Source organism: Apodemus sylvaticus, chromosome 2, assembly GCF_947179515.1.
Source record: "Apodemus sylvaticus chromosome 2, mApoSyl1.1, whole genome shotgun sequence".
Classification (NCBI taxonomy): Eukaryota; Metazoa; Chordata; class Mammalia; order Rodentia; family Muridae; genus Apodemus; species Apodemus sylvaticus.
The window spans coordinates 184,485,844-184,506,301 of NC_067473.1; the positions used below are offsets into that span (position 1 = coordinate 184,485,844).

Below are 20,458 nucleotides of genomic sequence, written 5' to 3' on the forward strand. Positions count from 1 at the left end.
GACACGCAGAATCCATTAAGACTCACACTTCAGCCAAGGTTGTTCTGACAGGTCTTCCCTGGGGCAGCTTACTTTGTCTGAATGAGGATGTCCGCGTTGCCAGGGCTCAGCATGAATTTGCAGATGAGTTCCTGAGTGACGGGGATGGCCATGCTATTGGACACACAGAGATCGGACAAATAGTCCAGAAACCTAGGAAGGGGAAGGCAATCGTTAAGACAAGCATTTTATTTCTATATTTTAATTGAATACCTTTTACTGATTACTCAACAAATCTCAAGTGTATCCACTCATTTCTAAGTTAAAGTTTTCTAAGTATTAAAGTGTATGTGCATGTCTGGTTTGGGGCATGGCGAACTGTGGTGTGCGTGGAGGTCAGGAGTCAATCCTGTTCTCCCATCTGCTGCACTGTGTGGACCTGGCTGACCATTCTGCCTCCACCTCCCATCCCCCATCCCCCATCCCCCACCCCCCATCCCCGTCCCCCCGTCCCCCGGCGGGGTGCTGGATTCACAGGTGTGAGCCAAGTGCCACTGCACACAGCTCTTCTGCCAGAGCCGGGGATTGAACCCGGGCTGTCAGACTTTATTGGCAAATGCTCTGGCCAGCTGCACCATCTCACCAGCCCAAGACAAAGCATTTCAATAAAGTCCCCACAACAAAAGTATAATTTGGAGTTTAATAGGAGAAGCTTATTTTGATGTGGCTTTAATATCGCTTCAGTGCCGTATTTCTCCACATGTTGTTCATCTACTGCACCATTAAAAGCAGATTAAATAATTCTTTCCATTACATATAAGCCTTGTTCAGAATAGTTGTTTTGCCTCTATTCATTAGGTGATTTTCATCCATTAGAACAATGACTCGTGTTTAGGAAATTATTTGTCTTCCCACAAGTGAGTGTCTCCAAAACCATATATCAACAAAAACAAAACAAAGTGACTATATAACAGGGTTAGTGTGCACACTTCAGGAGGTGAGTGTACAACAGGGTTAGGGTGCACACTTCAGGAGCTGTGTGTAACAGGATTTAGGGCACACACTTCAGGATGTGACTGTATACAGGGTCAGGGTGCACACTTCAGGATGTGAGTGTATACAGGGTCAGGGTGCACACTTCAGGAGGTGAGTGTATATAGGGTCAGGGTGCACACCAGGAGGTGAGTGTATACAGGGTCAGGGTGCACACCAGGAGGTGAGTGTATACAGGGTCAGGGTGCACACTTCAGGAGGTGAGTGTATACAGGGTCAGGGTGCACACTTCAGGAGGTGAGTGTATATAGGGTCAGGGTGCACACCAGGAGGTGAGTGTATACAGGGTCAGGGTGCACACCAGGAGGTGAGTGTATACAGGGTCAGGGTGCACACTTCAGGAGGTGAGTGTATACAGGGTCAGGGCGCACACTTCAGGAGGTGAGTGTATATAGGGTCAGGGTGCACACCAGGAGGTGAGTGTATACAGGGTCAGGGTGCACACTTCAGGAGGTGAGTGTATACAGGGTCAGGGTGCACACTTCAGGAGGTGAGTGTATACAGAGTCAGGGTACACACTTCAGGAAGTGAGTGTATACAGAGTCAGGGTACACACTTCAGGAAGTGAGTGTATACGGGACTAGGGCGCACACTTCAGGAAGTGAGTGTATATGGGACTAGGGCGCACACTTCAGGAAGTGAGTGTATACGGGACTAGGGCGCACACTTCAGGAAGTGAGTGTATACGGGACTAGGGCACACACTTCAGGAAGTGTCTATCCACCATCTAGCATATGGTTACAGGACTTAGGGGAGCAAGCACTGTGGGTGCCCTTGTCTTCTCTGTATACACTGCTCCCATCTGAGGCATCCTGGAGGCAAAGGACAATGCGATCCCCGGGACCCACCAGAGCAGAGCTTGGTGTGGCCCCCACCATCCCCACCAGAGCAGACCTCGGCTCCCGGTTCCTCCTGAGCAGGCTGACGAAGGTCTCGATTTCCTTGGCCGTGATGTGTTTCTCCAATAGTTTGCGGTTGTTGTGTAACAAGGCTGTGATCGTATCTTCTGCCAAAATATCATAGCCGATCTGGGACTGCATAACACAGAAGTTCTTGGCGATGTACTCCTGGAGAGAGGGAGAGAGAGAGAGATCAGGACTTCCAGCAGACTGCCTGCCTGGGAGCTGCAGCCTCCCTGAGGGTCAGCAGCTCAGATCAGCTGAGCCACAAGAAAAACCCAGTGAAGATATGTCAGGAAAAAAAGTAAATAATTTTCAATAAAGAGAATTTCTTGATGAGAGAAAAGGTATCTGCAGTCACAAAATTTCAAGTGTAACGGAAGACTGAGGTTGGAGCATGGTGGGACCTGCTAGGCTCAAGGTTCCCACCTCAGTACCACAAATAACTAGAAAACTAAGTAACTAATTAAAAGCTGCGTCACTGATCATTGTTGTTGTTTTTTTTTAATGAGTACTGACATTCTGTAACTGACAAAAAAACAAATACAAATTGAGTTTTTATGCCATGGTAATGTAGAATTTCCCCGGCCTGCCCGAGGCCCTCTGACCCTCACCAGAAGTCATAATTATCAACCTTGGGTAAAACAATGATAATTTTTTAAAGACACATGATTGCCTGACACTTCACTCAGAGGGCTTGAGATCTGTGCTGCCATTTGAAGGTCCTACATGGATTTTAGTTGTTTTTGTTTTTCTCAGACTAGCATTGGAATAACAAGGTCTTCCCTGATAAATATTATCAAAAACTTAGCACACTTATTAGTAAAGGGCAACGAAATAGGGTCATGAAATAACTCGTTATTAATTAGATCCAGCCACACCATAACTATCTCATCGTGGCTTCATACGTTCTGGGCTCTGTGTGCGAGGCTGTGGATGTGGCTGCACTTGAGAGAGAAAGCTCCTCTCTGGAGATCACACTGTAGAGAGACAAAGGACAGCAGAGAGCAAACACGCAACCTCTTACACGTGGTTGAGTGAAATGAGACCGAGGTTGGAGATGATCAACTGCAGATCAGAGAGGCTGACCTGGGGGTAAAGTCAGAAAGGATGTGAGGCCAGCATCCATGGGAGCACTGGGAGAGAGACGCCAAGCAATGCAGCATCACGTGCAAAGGACCTGGGGTAGCAGAAACTCCATGGGCACCGGGCACACACAGGGTACACATACATGCATACAGGCAGGAAAAACACCCAAATACATAAAATAAGTATATTTTTAATTGTATAAAAGAGAGTCAGCTTGGTTAGATGATTTCCTCTATAAAAAAAAAAAAAAGAAGAAGAAGAAGAGAGGAGAGGAGAGAGCAAACATCCTTGTGAGTTATGGCAAAGGCCAGAATGTTATTCTAGTAGTGAGAAAGAGAATGTTACTGAGAGTCTCGGTAATGCATTATTTACATCTACTCCTTATTCTTTTTTTTTAATGGTGTGTGTGTGTGTGTGTGTATGCACGTGCCTGCATGTCTCTGTACCACATGCTTGCAATACCTATAGATGCCAGAAGAGGGAGTCCTGGAACTGGAGTTACAGGTGGTTGCAAGCCCTTGTGGCGTTGGTGCTGGGCCCTGAAGCAGCCGGTGCTCCTAACTACTGAGCCGTCCTCTCTCCAGCCCTGCTCCCTGTTCCTCACCCTGCATAGTCCCAAACAACGATCACTTGTCATCACAGTCTGTGCCAGCCACACACCCTCATAACCTGAGAGCTAAGGAATGTGCCCTCCTCAGGGACAAAGGCTCTCCATTTCTGGGGGTTTCTCCTTGGGAACGCACCTCTGTTTCTATGATGAGATAATTTATGATTAGAAAGTGGGTTTTGCCTTGGGCAAAATATACTGGGACATATCTAGCCCTTGAAAGTGATATTGGTTATGCAAATCTAAATTATAATCTAGGCAGCACTTTGTGGCCTTTCAGAATGATGGCTTCCGGTTGGGCAGCCAATTAACTAAAGTAAAACTCTTCTGCGGTGTATCCTCTATATTGATTTACACACTTTTATGACCACCAGAGTCACACTTCCAAGATGAGGTCAACTTCCACGATGTTGATAAAAAAATTCAATGAAATTAGAGGTACTATTGAGTTCTCTAAATAATAGTAAACCCAGACACAACATTAAAGGCCTGGGTTAGCACTAAGTCACACGTGAACTCTCTATTAGAATATAAAGGAAAAAAAAGATAAAATGCAAAGCTTTCTGCCTACATTTCAAATCCTTATTCTATAAGCCATCAGAAAGCTGCTTAGAGCAGTGACCCTGGGTCATCTCTTCTCAGCCTGGGGGGTCATGACCCCTTTGGGGGTCAAGTGACTCTTTCACAGGCATCACCTACGTTCACCAGAAAGCACAGATATTTACATTACCACTCACAACAGTAGCAAAATTACAATCAGAAATAGCAATGGACGTAATTTTATGGTCAGAGGTCACCACGGCATGAGGAACTGTATTAATGGGAAGGTTGAGGGCCACTGTCCCAGAGATCAAATGCCTGGCTGAGCACCTTAGAGGAGGGACTTACTGTGGCTCAGGATCATGGGATATAGCTCACTGTGGTGAAGCCAGGGCGGAAGAAGGCAGGCTGGTCCCCTTGCACTCTGTTATGGAGGGCGGGACTGGTGCTTAGCTTGCCTACTCTATTTAGTCCTGGGCCCGCCCCATGGGATAGAGCTGCTCACACTCAAGGTCTTTCATCTTCAGGTAAGACCCAGAGATGAGTCTCCTCGGCGATTCCACCCAGTCCAAGCTGAGAGAGGAGACCATCGTCACACCGCTCCTTGCCGAATGTGAAGCAGTCTTGGTTCTTAACTTTTGACAGTTCCACACGCATACGCAGTATATTGTGGCCATATTTGCCCTCCACTACATAACTCTCTTCATGACCCTTACTCCTGCAGGAACCCACGTCTTCCCGCAGTTAGCCCTGTCTTTTTGTGTGTGCGGGCCTTATGCGGGCAGCCGCATCTGCTGTGTGTTCATGAACTGACACCATGTCGTACCCAGAGGACAGGGCTCCTTCCCTCACGGCCCCAGCTCTCACAGTCCTTCCACCACGTCTTCTGGAACCTTCCCTGAGTCTTTGGGGTGACCAAGACACCCCAAATGGTCTGAGCAAATGCCAACATACTTAATTCAACAGAATGGAGAAGAGTTCAGTTCCCGATGGGATTCTGCAGGAAGAGATGAGGGGTAGAGGTCCTGAGCCTTGGCGAGCACCCAGGGGTCTCCATCCTTGCTTGGAGCAGTGAGTTAGCTCCAGAGGAGATGAGGAGAAGGGAAGGGAGGAGTGAAGGGGGAGGGGAAAGGAGAGGGAGGAGGAGAGATGACAGGAAAGGAAAAGACTGGAGAGGAGAGGACAGGAAAGGAGAGGGGAAGAGGAGAGGAGATGGCAGGACAGGACAGGACAGGACAGGAGTATATCACCCACTCTGACATACTTCAAGGAAATCTAGAGAGCGTGTTAATATCTGCCTGGGGAGCTGATTGCGTGTGTGCGTGCATGTATGTGCACATGCTCATATGCGTTTGCGTGTTAGGAGACAAGTGTTTTAGAGCAGACTCCCATCATGTCTGTGAATACCAGGTGTCAGATGAAACAAACCACTGTCCTAAGCCACCACCCCCCTAACCCCTGACTCCCACCCCCACCATCCCCCCACCTCCAATCTGTCACCCTGAGCTCCACTATCAGGCCCTGCCTTCCTGCCCCCTCTCATGACCTAAACTCTGCAGAACGCCAGGGATAGATACATTGACCCTTCCACTAGGTAAGAAATACATGGAGAATAAACTGTCAGGTGATCAATAACGTATATAGCTTTAGGTCAGACATCTGCCTTATTGAACCCATTGCAAAATATTACAGTTTAAAAGATGATTTGTATTTTGTGTGTATGAGTGTTTGGCGTGTGTGTGTGTGTGTGTGTGTGTGCCACTGTCCCCTGCTCAGAAGGTGCTGGGATCATGCACAGATATGTGCATCCCCCCTTTCATGTCTAACTCCTAAGAACAATCACCTGATTATCTCCACAGTCCTAACAGGTGGTTCTCTGAGCTACCCACATAAAGCCCATCCTTGCAAAGTCCAGTTTCCACCTCCTCCGATCGACACTGTAACAGCCACTGAAGCCCACGCTGAGGCGAGGCTCGGGACCCACCTGGTTCTTCCTGTAGTCCTGCTGCGAATGGCGCAGCACGCGGTAGCAGAGGCGTAGCACGTACTTGTAGGGGGCGTAGCGCTGGTCGCCCAGGTCCTCCAGCCTCAGCATAGAACCTTCTCCAGCCTTCTCCTTGAAGGGCGCTTTAAGGATCCCAAACACCTAGAGGAATAAAAAGACCCTCTGTTTTGATGGACACATGAGCGTGCTTTGCACTCTATTGGCCTTTTTTAACAGATAACATGGACTTACAAACACGGTAGAAATATATGACTGGAATTAATGCAAAGGCTCCCACTCCCTACTTAGTTAGGAGAGTATGTTGGTGGTTGCTAGTCCTGGAAAATGAACAGCAAACCAAAACCCCACTGCTCACAAGAGTGCCCAAAGTCAACAACAAATCCACTACATCAACAGTATGACTGGTTTTACTTAGAAATTGTATTTTTATTAAGATGGTAAATACTTAGGTGTTTGAATGAACCTACACAGAAATATTCAGATGAATTAAAATATGTTTTCTATATGCTTTTATTATTATTTTCGGTAACTTCCTCACATTAAAACAATATAAAGGACTGTACGCTTTTTTACTTGATATTTACATCAGGTAATGGTTTCCAAATGTCATCCTGGCCTTGTTCTAGACAAAAGGAAATAACTCCAAATACATATGCACCAATACCAGTGGTTCTAAAGACAGGGAATTCTCAGAGGCCCTTCCTGGCTCACAGTAGGCAGATAAATAGCCACAGAATGAGCGTACCGACAGGCAGCCACAGGAGCCATTAGCGAGGCGCCCTCACGCCCGCACGCACGCACGCACGGGGGAGCCAAACTCTTGCCAGGCCAGGGAGCCCTGGAAAAGCAGTTTGAGGGAGCAACTCTGACTGCAGAAGGTCTCCTAGAGAGAAGCCGGCGGGCTGAGAAAGTTCTCTTCTGAGAAGGATCACTAGATCAAGGCCATGAGCCTCAAAACAAGAATTCAAAATGGAAAGGAACTGCCCCTTGGAGTTCGTGAGATATGACGGTATGCTTCTGTGGGATTTTTATGTTCTCAAATTTCTTTTTGCAAAAGGTGGAGATTATTTTGTAGACCCACAACTGGTCAAAATATAGAGAGTATGTGGCCATGGGGTGCCCAAGTCTGATGAATACAAATGCATGCACCCCCTACTCCTGAGGCGCAGAAAGTCACGGAAGAGGAGGCAGAAAGGTTGTAAGAGCCAGAGACAAGGACATCAGCTGTGAGATTGTGCCTTTTATGTGTGACTTGTGAACTCTAAACCACACAGTTGCCTGAACAAGACCAGCATAAGGACAGAGCCAGCTGACCACATGACCCCACCCTCAAATAAAGAGCTAGAAGCGGTCGGTCGGTGCCTGCTCCAGGGACCATACAGGTTGTCCGATACCAAGCAGGACACAAACGAGCAACGCTAAGTAAACTCAGTAGGTTGTATAAACATATAAATGTATATACATATAATAATAATGGGGGAAATTGTGAATTTGGAGGAGAGAGAACTCGGGAGAAGTCGGGAAGAAGATAAATGCAGTCAGAATTTATGTATGAAGTTTTCAAAAAATAAAATTATTTTTGAAAAGAAGAATTTTATGTCCCCTAAGCCTTGAATTATTCTGTATTTATATCATGAAATAAAAAGTTGGGCACAGCAGTTAATATATTCATAACTCACTCAAGGTCCTAAAAGTCCCTGAAATCAAAAGCGTTCTGAAAACAATTTACTGCGGTCAGAAAGGCTTAGTCCCTGAGACCTGGTGGTTTTACTTTATTTCTAAAAACACTCTTTTCAGACATTCTGTGGATCTCAGTCACACCATGTCTTCAGTTTTCCTTTCCCAACTCAGCATGGAATGTTAATTAATGCTAATTAATTACTGCTAAGATCGGTATGTTTTTAAGACTTTTCCTTGAGGTCATATGTGGTTAATACAAAAGCTCATTATTTTAATCAGTATTTGTTATATTCATATATAAATATAATTTGATACATTAATAAAACAATAAAAACATGTAACTGCAAGAATGTCCGCGTGCTCGTTACTAGGAAGGCAAATTAATTTACTGGAATGTTGTACACTTGAGTTCTGGACCATACTCCCACGCCTTCCTAGAGCAGACAGAAGCAGACGTCTTAGTCAGGGTTTCTATTCCATCACAAAGATCATGACCAAGAAGCAAGCTGAGGAGGAAAGGGTTTATTCAGCTTATACTCCCACATTGCTGTTCACCACCAAAGGAAGTCAGGACTGGAACTCAAGCAGGTCAGGAAGCAGGAGCTGATGCAGAGGCCATGGAGGGATGTTTCTTACGGGCTTGCTTCTCCTGGCTTGCTCAGCCTGCTCTCTTATAGAACCCAAGAGCACCAGCCCAGGGATGGCACCACCCACAAGGGGCCCTCCTCCTTTGATCACTAATTGAGAAAATGCCCCACAGCTGGATCTCATGAAGGCATTTCCTCAAGGGAGGCTCCTTTCTCTGTGATAACTCCAGCCTGTGTCAAGTTGACACCCAAAACCAGACAGTACAAGATGGTATGGGTTCCAAAGTCACCCGGAAATTCCAATCACAAGTTTTTCCAAGGCAGTCTCTAGAGATGCTCTGAGTACACTGGGCATTTGGGGACGTGTGGTGGTTGCCTCTATGCTGGCCCCGAATGGTCCCTAACTCCTGTCCACCTCCATGTCCCTGTGGAATTCTCTCTGACAGTGATTGTAAAATTGCTTTTAGCCAGTCACGCAGAACTGATGGATGTGGTGGCCTCTGCGACAATCTCTTAGAGACTCCACAGCTGAGTCTGGGTCTCTCCCCCTCTCTGGATCCCTCACTTTTAAGGGAACCCTCTTCCTTTGGAGACCAAAGCCCATCTCAGTGAAGAAGGCGCAGCAGGAGCCTGAGGCAGCTGCTTTCACCTGTGCACAGCCAAGGCCAGAACAATAATGCTGTGCTCAGATCTTTCTCCACTTTACAGTCTCAGATCTCCACCAGGGATTGGGGGGGCGGGGTAGAGTTAAAATGAGTCTCCCAACATCAATTAACCTATAGGCAGGTTCAGCAGCCTATCTCCCCAGCATCTGTCAAGCTGCAGCTGACACCAACCTTCACAGGGAGGAAGTGCCTTGTCTGGAGACAGACTTGTACTAAACTCTATGAGCGATCTGGGAAGTAGATCTCCTCCTGTCAGCCCACCCTCAAGAAGGCCATCACCCCACTTAACACCCTGACCGTCCCTCTGAGACAGCCCCTGAGCAAGCACCGCCCCACAGAAGCAGCTCTCACACTCAGAACTCTCCGCAGCTGAAAGGAGTGTGTGGGTGTCGTTTGTTACACAGTAATTCATAACTGATACAAAGAGCTCCCGGATGCTGTGGCTCAAAACATAAAACATGCAAATTCGGCTCTCTAAGCCACTCACCTGTGCCAGTATATTCTGTTCCCTCATTAGTTTCTGCCGTTCCCGGTTTGGCTTAGTGATCACCACATCCAGGACATCCTGTCCGTTGTTGGTCACGTCAGCCACAAAGAAAATGAGGTCTTCCAACAACTTAGTCACAAACCTATCACAAAAAAAAAAAAAAAAAAAAAAAAAAAAAAAAAAAGGTTGTGACAATTTTAGACTATTAAGATTAAGTCTTAAGTCGCCGGGCAGTGGTGGCACACGCCTTTAATCCCAGCACTTGGGAGCCAGAGGCAGGTGAAGTTCTGAGTTCGAGGCCAGCCTGGTCTACAGAGTGAGTTCCGGGACAGCCAGGGCTACACAGAGAAACCCTGTCTCAAAAAACAAAACAAAACAAAACAAAATGATTAAGTCTAAGAACTAAAACACTAAGAAAGCTAAACTCTTTTTAAACATATTTAATCAATAAAATATAATGTCGAATGCAACTGCTACTCTCCTGAACTTTCACTATATTTCCCCCACCCCACCCTTGACTCAAATTCCAACTCTATCAGTTATTTACAAACAGTTATTAAATAAAATCCTGTGAGTCTCAAGGACCAGTGGGCTGGGAAGAGAACATAATTGTGAGTTAACGTCTTCCAAACACTGTTCTTAAACCAGCCCTCTGACGCAGGTGACGTCAGCAGGCTGGAGCGAGCCGGGCGGGAGCCAAGTGGCTCTCGCTCAGCGTGCATTCAGCTTGAACACACATCTTTCCTCTTGCTGGACATAACCGGAACTGGGTGTTTGGACATGAAATACAAAAGGCTCAGCTTTGTCATGACTCTTGTTTATTCTTAAAATAGGTAGTAGTTAATGGGACAATGAAAAGAACATTATTTATATATATATTCTATAAAATCGTATTTATTTATAAATATCAAATATTAATGTTTTATATTTATATATTATATATACATATATGTCTATAATATACATATAATATATGCGTGTGTTTTATACATGTGTAATATATAAAAATATAAATATATATGTGTATATATATTTAGGTCTGATATCAGTTCCCTATCAGTGATGAGTAGCTGTCAGTTCACATACTCCTAAGAAAAGCCATGCAACAGACTTCCTGTCAGATTTAGCAAAGTTGGATAAAATATATATTATGTATTTTAAAAGATGCACACCTGAAAATTAAAAAGGCCATGTGGGTTAAGATCAAGGTAAGAGCTGGGAGCAGCAAATGGCAAACACCTTCAGCCCAGCACTCGGGAGGCAGAGGCAGGGGGAGCGCTGAGTTCAAGGCCAGCCTGGTCTACTGAGCAAGAGGGAGTTCCTGGACACCCAGGGCTACACAGAGAAAGCCTGTCTCTGTAAAAACAAAACCGTGAGGACACAGACAGAGGCCCCTTGCAGAACCTCAGAAATTCAGAGCCCCATGTAGACTGCAGCTAGGCAGGTTCTGAAGGGAAAGGAAGCACACAGAAGCACACACACACACACACACCGTGATCACGTGACTCACATGCCTCCCCTTACCAGAGGAGACTCAACGTCACACCTTGGTGTAGACTGGTGGAGAGGGGTCAGGTGTTGGCCATGCTGCAGCAGATAGAAAATGAATGAGCACGGGAGAGAAAAGGCAATATCGTTCCACCTATGAGACGCCCGCATAATTAAATCACAAAACACAGAGAAAACTGACATTAGGAAAGAGAGCCATCAAGCTGAAACTCAGAAGGCTGACTCGTCACTAATAAACCCCAAGTAACAAAGCCATTCTAAGTGTCTTCTAAAAGAGTGTTGTCAGCCCTCGGCAGATAAGCAATTAGCACAAGAACATAATTTCAAATGGTGGACGGGAATGAAGGGTGGAGCCAAGAACCTGCAGGAATGCGAGCAATAAAAGTACACAGAAAATCACCTACATCAAAGGGGTACAGATAACAGCACAGAGATTTTCAAAGGCAGATTATAAAGACAAAAGAAGAGGTCAAGTTCATTATTGGGTACATAGAATTCAAAGACTCCCTGGGCCTATGGGAGGAAAGGGGAGGGGGAAAAAAGGAGAGGAGAGGAGAGGAGAGGAGAGGAGAGGAGAGGAGAGGAGAGGAGAGGAGAGGGGAGAGGAGAGGAGAGGGGAGGGGAGAGGGGAGGGGATGGGAGAGGGGAGGGGATGGGAGGACAGGGGAGGGGATGGGAGGACAGGAGAGGAAAGGAGAGGAGAGGAGGGGGAGGAGAGGAGAGGAGAGGAGAGAGAGGAGAGGGGAAGGGAGGGGAGAGGAGAGGGGAGGGGATGGGAGGAGAGGGGAGGGGATGGGAGGACAGGAGAGGAGAGGAGAGGGGAGGGGAGAGGAGAGGGGAGGGGATGGGAGGACAGGAGAGGAGAGGGGAGGGGAGGAGAGGGGAAGGGAGGGGAGAGGAGAGGAGAGGGGAGGGGAGGGGAAGGGAGGGGAGGGGAGAGGGGGAACAAGAGGGATGAGGGAGAGAGGGAGAGGGAGAGAGAGAGGGGAGGGAAAAATGAGGGAAGGAGGAGAGAAGAGGAACAGGGGGAAGGAAGGAGGGAGGGAGGAAAGGAGGGAGGGAGGGAGGGACCATCATAGTTTATAAAACCACCACTCAGCTCTGTTCATCGCATAAAGACATGGTGTGCTTCTTAAGGTTCTGGGTTTGTAAGCAAGTCTAGCATGGTCTTGGCTGACTGGATAAACAGACTGAGCCATGTCCCGGGTCCCCAGCTGCAGGAGGAAGCAGGCCTAGCTTCGTGAAAAGGTAGGCACAGCAGCCTGCACCTTTGCAGCGCCCAGAGCACAACACACTGCACGGCCGGACCTGGCGCAGATCAACTATGACAAACCTGGATAGCCTTCAGTTTGGGGTTGTTTAGAACAAGACTGGACATTTTTGCCCTCATGTTCTGGGCTTCTTTTGGGCAGATGTTTAAGAATGTCCAACTGAGGAATGAACCACTGAGCCACAGCATCTGTTTCTCTGACTTTACCGTTCCTGGCTGGGCTGTTTAGCAAGGGGCTTATCATCTCAATGGCTGTAGGTGAGAGCTCTGGCAGGCATGGCCAGAGACTTAGCAAATAGCTCCTTACTGTTCAGATTCAAAGTCTGCAGCATATCACAAAGAGAAGAGGGAGGAGTCTGTACCATGAAGCCATGAGAAGCACCAACTGTCAATCATGTGACTGGATTCCCCCACTCACTATTTATGTGCTTTTACCCAGGTAGAGTTTAACATCCATTTCCTTTAGGCAAAATGGAAATAGCTATTGACGCACCACATGAAGGCTTGGGTTTTCAGAATTACTGTTCCTAACATAGCTGAAACAGAGTGGACATGCACTGACTTCCAGCAGCCGGCAGTATCCTTTTTCTCACACATCTAAAAATAAGTAAGTTAGGGACCAAGAGCCCAGCGCCTCTGGGTGAGCGGCACAGGCAGAGCACATATAAAAATATGTAATACATAAAAATAACCAGAAAACACAAAGCTCAGAAATCCGAACACATTCAGGTATTGTCATGTGATCCCCTAAAAGCTTTCAAAATAAGAGCAGAGAGAAACTGAATACCTATTTTCAAGCTAAGATAAAATGGAAAAAGTACGTATACATCAGACATTTTTAGGTTGTTTTTTTTTTTAATTTTTATTTATATGTGTGTTTCTGTGTATGTGCATGTGAGTGTAGTGCCTGTGATGACCAGTGGAGGGCGCCAGGTCCTTCAGTCCTAGAATTACAGGTTGTGGTGAGCCATTAGGTGTCACTACTGGCAAGAAATCTTCACTGCTAAAGATCTAAGGCTGCTACTATGAAGAATATTCTAAATGTTCTGTTAGAGTCACCTGCTTTACTGTAAGAGCTAATTGACGTGTGTGTGTGTTTGTGTGTGTGTGTGTGTGTGTGTGTGTGGTGTTTGTTTGGGGATTTAGGTGATGTTTTTATTAGTTTTGAGAGCCAAGGTCTCCTGTAGCCCAGGCTGGCCTTGAGCTTGCTATGTAGCCGAGGATAACCTTGAATTCCTGATCCTCCAGGTTCTACCTCCTGGGCACTGAGCCCACTTCACCCCCACGCTCAGGTCAGCAGTTGACGCCTAACGGCTCAGAGTCACATTTGGAAGCCTCTCACCTCCTCTCGTTCTGAGTGATGGTGCCGTTCTCCAGCTTCTTCACCGTGGTGGCCAGCACCTTGTTGGCGTCGTTGGCGAAGTCCAAGTCTCGGACCTCAGACAGCGGGACGCACACAATGGCAAAGGCTTCTTTGTCTTCCTTGGTCTGGCAGGTCCCAATCTGCAACATGTGTTTCCATTAAACTGAAAGGTCTGGAGACTGAGAGCCTCAGTACTGAGACACATTGGGTGGGGACGGGTGAGACAGAGAAATGCTAGCTCCTGAACAAGCATCCTCAAGGAAAGGCCTCAGAGACAAGATGGCTCACCAAGCCCGTCTCCTGCACTGGAAGAGTGTCTCTTTCACACACCCTCCTTCTGCCTCAATACTTCCAAGTAGAGAAGACACGTCTGGAATCCTCCTGTACCTTCCTGATATCTCCACCCCTCCCTCCTGATGCACAGCCCTGCTGCAGCCCCTGGGGTCACAGGCCTGATGGGGGTCACTGTCCAGTGCCGTGAGTCCTCTGAATCCCCAGCCACACTTACTTTCAACATGACAGGCCTCTCTTCCTCTGTGTCTATGGGAATGCTGGTGCTCGTCACCCAGGTGTTGGTGCACAAGTGCCTTAGCCGCACGTAGGAGTTCCTAAAGGCAAGCGATATTAAAACATGGAGGGCTGGCGAGACGGCTCAGAGGGCAGAGGTGCTTGCGGCCCAATGATGGGGACCTGAGTCCAGTCTCCAGAACACACATGAAGATGGAAGACAATGACCAACTCCACAAAGCTGTGCTCTGACCTACACACACACACACACACACAGAGAGAGAGAGAGACAGAGACAGACAGACACTCACAGAGACAGACAGACAGAGGCAATAATAACTGTTAATTAAAACCCTTTGCATATTGACATATTCAGCAGATCCAGCTGTGAATTGGACACTAAGTGTCTTAGACCAGCAACTGTCTCGGGATCCATCTGGATAAGAAATAATCCCTAGATCCAGGACACTTTGGAGCACCCAGTCTCACTCCCTAAGCCATCAGCATCGCCAGAAACCTTTTCAAAAATGCAGACCCTAAGACCTCACTGGTCCACATTCAGACACTGTGGAGCATGCTCAGCGATGACTGGTTTATTCTGTCCCCAGGCTACTAATAAAACAGGTTGATAGCCCCGAATCCTGGAGCTGCTGAGGCCATGGAAGACGTAACTCAGGACAGCTAAATAAATAAATCGTCCTGAGCAGCTTGACAGACACACACCAAGCGAGGCTGAGCTGTGAGCTGCTTGGACTTCTAGCCCAGGCCTCATGCCATAAAGCGCATGCACGCTTCCATGTCTGGCTTAGTGGCACTTCCCCGACTCCTCTGGCTATCCCTAATCGCCGAGTTCAATGTTCAAACACTGACCCAAGCTCCTGAGTAAGAGAACAACAGGACTAGAGAAGAGAACGGTTGTCAGGGTTACAGGGAAGAAGGAAGAGTGAAGCCTGGCGGTGCGACTAGGAAGACACCATCAAGAAGCCACGCCTACGTTTGCCAACCTACATCTCATTTAAATCTGTGAATATCAATGAGTGCAGTGCCTATGGCGGCCAGAAGATCATCCGCTGGAGCTGAAATTACAGGTGGCCTTGAGCCACCGCATGCGTGTGCGTGTGCGTGTGCGTGAGTGTGTGTGTGTGTGTGCATGTGTGTGTGTGTCTGTGTCCATGTGTGTGTGTGTCTGTGTCTGTGTCCATGTGTGTTTCTGTGTCCATGTGTGTATGTGTGTGTGTGTGGTGTGTGTCTGTGTCTGTGTCTGTGTGTTTGTGTGTATGTGTCTGTATGTGTGTATGTGTGTGTCCATGTGTGTGTGTGTGTGTGTGTGTGTGGTGTGTGTCTGTGTCTGTGTGTCTGTGTCTGTGTGTCTGTGTGTGTGTGTGTCTGTATGTGTGTGTGTGTGTCCATGTGTGTGTGTGTGTGTGCTAGAAACTGAACTCAGCTCCTGTAACCGAGAGGTTAGTCTTACACAGTCTTAGCTACTGACTCTCTGACCTCAAAAATAAATTCATTTTAAAGAAAATACTTGTGGTAGATAAGTTTTCTTGTGTGTGAGTTATAGTCTGTTTATCATTAATTCAATGTGAAGAATCGACAATGTGTACTACATTAGGTGTGCTTTCCAAACACACACACACATACACACACAGACACACACACACACACACATACACACACGTTTGTGTGCTGACTGCAGATGCATTTCAACCAGGGACTCAGGTAGGACTCATGCTCTATGTGAGCAATGTTTCTGCATTTGACCGTTTCTTGAGTCAAGTGTAAAATTATCTATGTGGGCACCACAGCAGCGGCACCTGAAGAGAACATCGACTCATTTCACGGTGCCCTCTCTACCTCATTTCTCATTCCAATTACTTCTCCAACAAGAGTGCACAGTGCCTTTCAAGAGAAAAGGCCTATTGTGTATTGTTCAACCTAAAGCTAAGACATAATAGGTCATACACTCTAAAGTCTAACATTTTAGGACCAAACAGAGGGCTTGACATCAGATGCCTTGGGGAAACCCAGTCATTATCGTGTTCTTGCCAGTTCATAAAAGCAGATGAAACACACAGTGAATTACAAATACCGACCACGGCAAGCACCTAGCCCTTGTCCAGATAACCAGAAACACCTCTGCTTTAGCGCCCAGAATCCTCTAAGTAGGGGATGACACGCCTACTGTGGCTGTCCCCTCCCTGGGCCCTGAACCTGGAAAGTGAGGGCACCACACATGCACCCTCCACTACATGGTGGCCAGCCCCTCGATTTTGTCCTTACACTTTTCAAAAACTCTTTGAAGAGTTTGCCTTCTTCCAAGTGCGTGTGTGATGTTTGAATGATCCGCGGCCTCCGTGGCTCCTACGCTTGACTGCCTAGTCCCCGCTGGTGGGGCTGCTGGGGAGAGATTGTGAGCTGTGGCCTTGTGGGAGGAGGTGTGTCACTGGGGATTGGCCTTGAGGCCCCAAAAGTCTTGTCCCATTAGTTGGCATGCTCCCTCTCCTTCTCTCTCTCTCTCTTCCTTCTCCTTCTCCTTCCCCTTCTCCTTCTCCTTCTCCCCCTCCCATCTCCCCCTCCCCCTCTCTCTCCCTCTCCCCCTCCCCTCTCCCTTCTCCTTTCTCCCTTCCTCCTCTCCCCTCGCCCCTCTCCCCTCTCCCTCCCAACATGAAAGCTCTCAGAACTGCTACTGCACCATGCCTGCCTGCAGCCAAGCTCCCCACCATGGTGGTCATGGACTCTAGCCCTCTGGAACCATGAATCCCCAAACTAAATGCTTTCCTTTACAAGTTGCCTTGGTCATGGCGTCCCTTCATTTCAATAGAAAAAGCATCGAAGACAGCTTGGAACCTGAGTAGTTGAGATTCAGTTTTTTTTTTTTTTAAACATTTCAGAATAGGTATTCAATGAGCTATCTAGAGATGAGACCCAAGTCTAGACATGACATTCATGTGCCTTAGCCATCTTGCCAATGGTGATTTTATATAATATTTTAAGTACACATGTATTTTAACTGTAGTCGATCACCCAGGCATAGGATTTCGCTGCGGTGTCAATACTGGTTCCCAAAAGCTGTCACTTCTCAGGTCATGTCAGGTTAGACTTTCATATCAGGGAGGTGTGCCCCTTGAGTCAGCCAGCACTGCCAGGTTGCAAGCTGAAGAATTGATAACCTGGACTGATAGCACGGTCTGCAAGGATTTAGGAACTATGTCACGGAGATGTGATGGCAGTCAGGCTGTGACATGGTTTGGCTGTCTACAGTTTAAGGGCACTGCTGTGGAATGATGGTTTAGGGAAGATTTCATGTTCTGTGCTCCAGGATCAAACCCTGCCTCATGCACACATGACAGCAATTCCCTTGTCCTTCTGAGTCACTGTCTCCCAAAGCCAGGTTGCAACACACACCAGTTAAAAAACAGTGTCTGGAGAGAAGTGGGTATCACCACTGGCCACAGATTGCCAAGTGTCCCATTGCACTGGAAAGACTGGGAGCCCTGCTCTAAGCCTTTGATGCAAAATGTCTAGTTTGGAGTTTGCTAGAAAAGGACCCTCTATGCCCCATTGCAGACCAAGGAATTACAAACTGTCTCAGAACCACATAGCTGACGGGTACAGCCTGGGTGAACATTTCACCCAGCTGGCTATAACATTGCTGTGGGACTCTGTCCCCTGAGCTTAAGGACATTACAGTCTTCATCAGACAGTCTTCTCTGACCTCGAGGATTGCACCTGCTGGGTTCCCTCATGGGGGTAGGAAGGGTTATCATTACACCTTCACCTCAGACTCCTGCTACTCGTTCCTGCATTTCCCAACTACACACAGTAGTTCCAGAATGCACACGGTGAGCCGTTAGCTGAAGGGGTGCCATCTGCACAGCTACAGGGAGGTTGTTGCCCGTGCTGGTGCCAGGTTTTTCAGTAACTCAGTTGTTTGCCACCCATATTCCTGTAAGAAACCCCTCACCATGCCCCTGTGCTGGGGACAGCAAACAACGACAGGGACTGCCTGCAGTGGGCCTGGACGGAGACATCTCAGTAACCCACGGCAGCTCTCTGTAACAACAGTTGTTCCCATTTCTCCTAACCTTAGACCTGGACAACGGCTGTAGAGATTTCATTTGTGTGTGACAGCTTTTCAGTTGGCCTTTGTGTGCGTAATTATTCTATTATATCTGACTTTCTTACTTCTTTTTCCTTCTGCTCTGGGAAAATTCTGTGAAACTAGAGGTTCCTTGATGTAATGATTCTTTGTTTGTTTGTTTGTTTGTTTGTTTGTTTTTGGATTTTGGTTTTTGGTTTTAGGAGGCAGGGTTTCTCTGTGTGGTCCTGGCTGTCCTGGAACTCACTCTGTAGACCAGGCTGGCCTCGAACTCAGAAATCTGCCTGCCTCTGCCTCCCAGAGTGCTGGGATTACAGGCATGCGCCACTACTGCCCATCGATGTAATGATTCTTAAACAATTAAATATTGAGGCATGGGGCACAGCACCGCATAGCACAGTGTTCTCATCTTAGAAACAATGAAATAACTGCACAATGGTAGTTCCAGATTAATGCTTGACTTGCAAAGAAAGTTTGATGAAATTATTAGAAAATAAATTAGAACCAACATTGGAACCCTGAGGAAAGAAAAAAACTATTAAAGTTATGAAATACGTTTTGTATAACATTTGAGAGTGGTTCCTGGATAAGCAAGTATAGAATATGTAAAATCTTATATTAATAAAATTAAGTAAAACACTGGGACTTTTAGGAGAGTCATTGTGTGCAATGTATAGAAGCGGAAAGCTAGTGGAACTACGGAGTTAAGGGTTAACTTGATTCTTTCTGGCCACTGCCTGGCAGCTTTGCCCATGCCATTTATCATTAGAGCTTTACAAGGAAATGCAAGTAACTGACCTCGGAGCACTGAGCTCTGAAGTATAATGGTTAAAGTTAAAGTTTAAATAATGATAAGTTTGCAATTATTATTACTTTGGCTATAGGCCTGGGAATAGGGAATCTTGAAACTTTGGGGAACAATTGTAATTCTTGATTCTTTGTGGGATGCGGTTATTCTTTTGAAGTTGATCTGGCAATGATTATACAATGTCTTTTTTTATCTGCTTTTGGAGTATCAATAAAAGACTGGGGCAAGAAGTCGAGAGAACATAAGAAGAAAATGTAGAGAGAATGTAGAGAGCATGTAGAAAGCATGTAGAGAGCATGTAGAAAGCATGTAGAGAGCATGTAGAGAACATGTAGAGAGAATGTAGAGAGCATGTAGAGAGCATATAGAAAGCATGTAGAGAGCATGTAGAGAGCATACAGAGAGCATATAGAGAGCATGTGGAGAGCATGTAGAGAGCATGTAGAGAGCATGTAGAGAACATGTAGAGAGAATGTAGAGAGCATGTAGAGAGCATATAGAAAGCATGTAGAGAGCATGTAGAGAGCATACAGAGAGCATATAGAGAGCATGTGGAGAGCATGTAGAGAGCATGTAGAGAGCATGTAGAGAGCATGTAGAAAGCATGTAGAGAGCATGCAGAGAGCATGTAGAGAGCATATAGAAAGCATGTAGAGAGCATGTAGAGAGTGTGTAGAGAGCAAGGAGTGAGCATGTAGAGAGCATGTAGAAAGCATGTAGAGGGCGTGTAGAGAGCATGTAGAGAGCTTGTAGAGAACATGTAGAGAACATATAGAGAGCGAGGAGTGAGCATGTAAAGAAGTGAGAGCGAATACGGAGAGAATGAGAAGAATTTGTGAAGAGAGTGTGTGTGTGAGTGAAAGGAAAGTGCATGTGGTGTATGAGATGTGTGTGAGGAGTGTGTGAGAGTAAAAGGAGAGTGCATGTGGTGTGTGTGTGAAGAGTGTGTGTGAGTGAAAGGGGAACACACAGAAGTGTGTATGAGTGAGAGAGTGCAAGAAAAGAAAAGCGCACAGGAGAAAAGCAGAGTGCGTGAGAGAACGCAGAGTGTGTGCAGCCTCAAGCTGCGAGCGAATGAGTGAGAGAGAAAGAGAGCAGAGAATGAGAGAGAAGAGAGAAACTTTAAGCCTGGAAAAATTGCCTGTCAGCTTGTACCCAAAAAGTAGTCTGTGTATATTTATTATGCGCCTTCCAGATTTCCCTGCTCCCAGGTGAGAACCCCGATCCTGTGTGGAGGCTGGACCCCGACACTCCTGTAAGTAACCCAAAAAAACTCAGTGATTCTCTCACTGGATTTGAGTGCGCCCC

The 20,458-nt window shown here is 46.8% G+C and overlaps 1 protein-coding gene across 2 annotated transcripts in view; it reads right to left on the reverse strand.

Moving 5' to 3' along the window:
* The window catches only part of Itpr2 (inositol 1,4,5-trisphosphate receptor type 2), a 410,062-nt gene that overhangs the window by 280,744 nt on the left and 108,860 nt on the right, over positions 1 to 20,458 (reverse strand). For both annotated transcript variants that reach the window (XM_052175272.1, XM_052175273.1), the window contains exons 12-17: positions 14,242 to 14,341; positions 13,713 to 13,873; positions 9,592 to 9,733; positions 6,152 to 6,313; positions 1,927 to 2,099; positions 73 to 192 (exon numbers count right to left, since the gene is read on the reverse strand). In XM_052175272.1, coding sequence (XP_052031232.1) covers positions 73 to 192; positions 1,927 to 2,099; positions 6,152 to 6,313; positions 9,592 to 9,733; positions 13,713 to 13,873; positions 14,242 to 14,341 — 858 coding nt within the window. The remainder of the gene's footprint in view (positions 1 to 72; positions 193 to 1,926; positions 2,100 to 6,151; positions 6,314 to 9,591; positions 9,734 to 13,712; positions 13,874 to 14,241; positions 14,342 to 20,458) is intronic.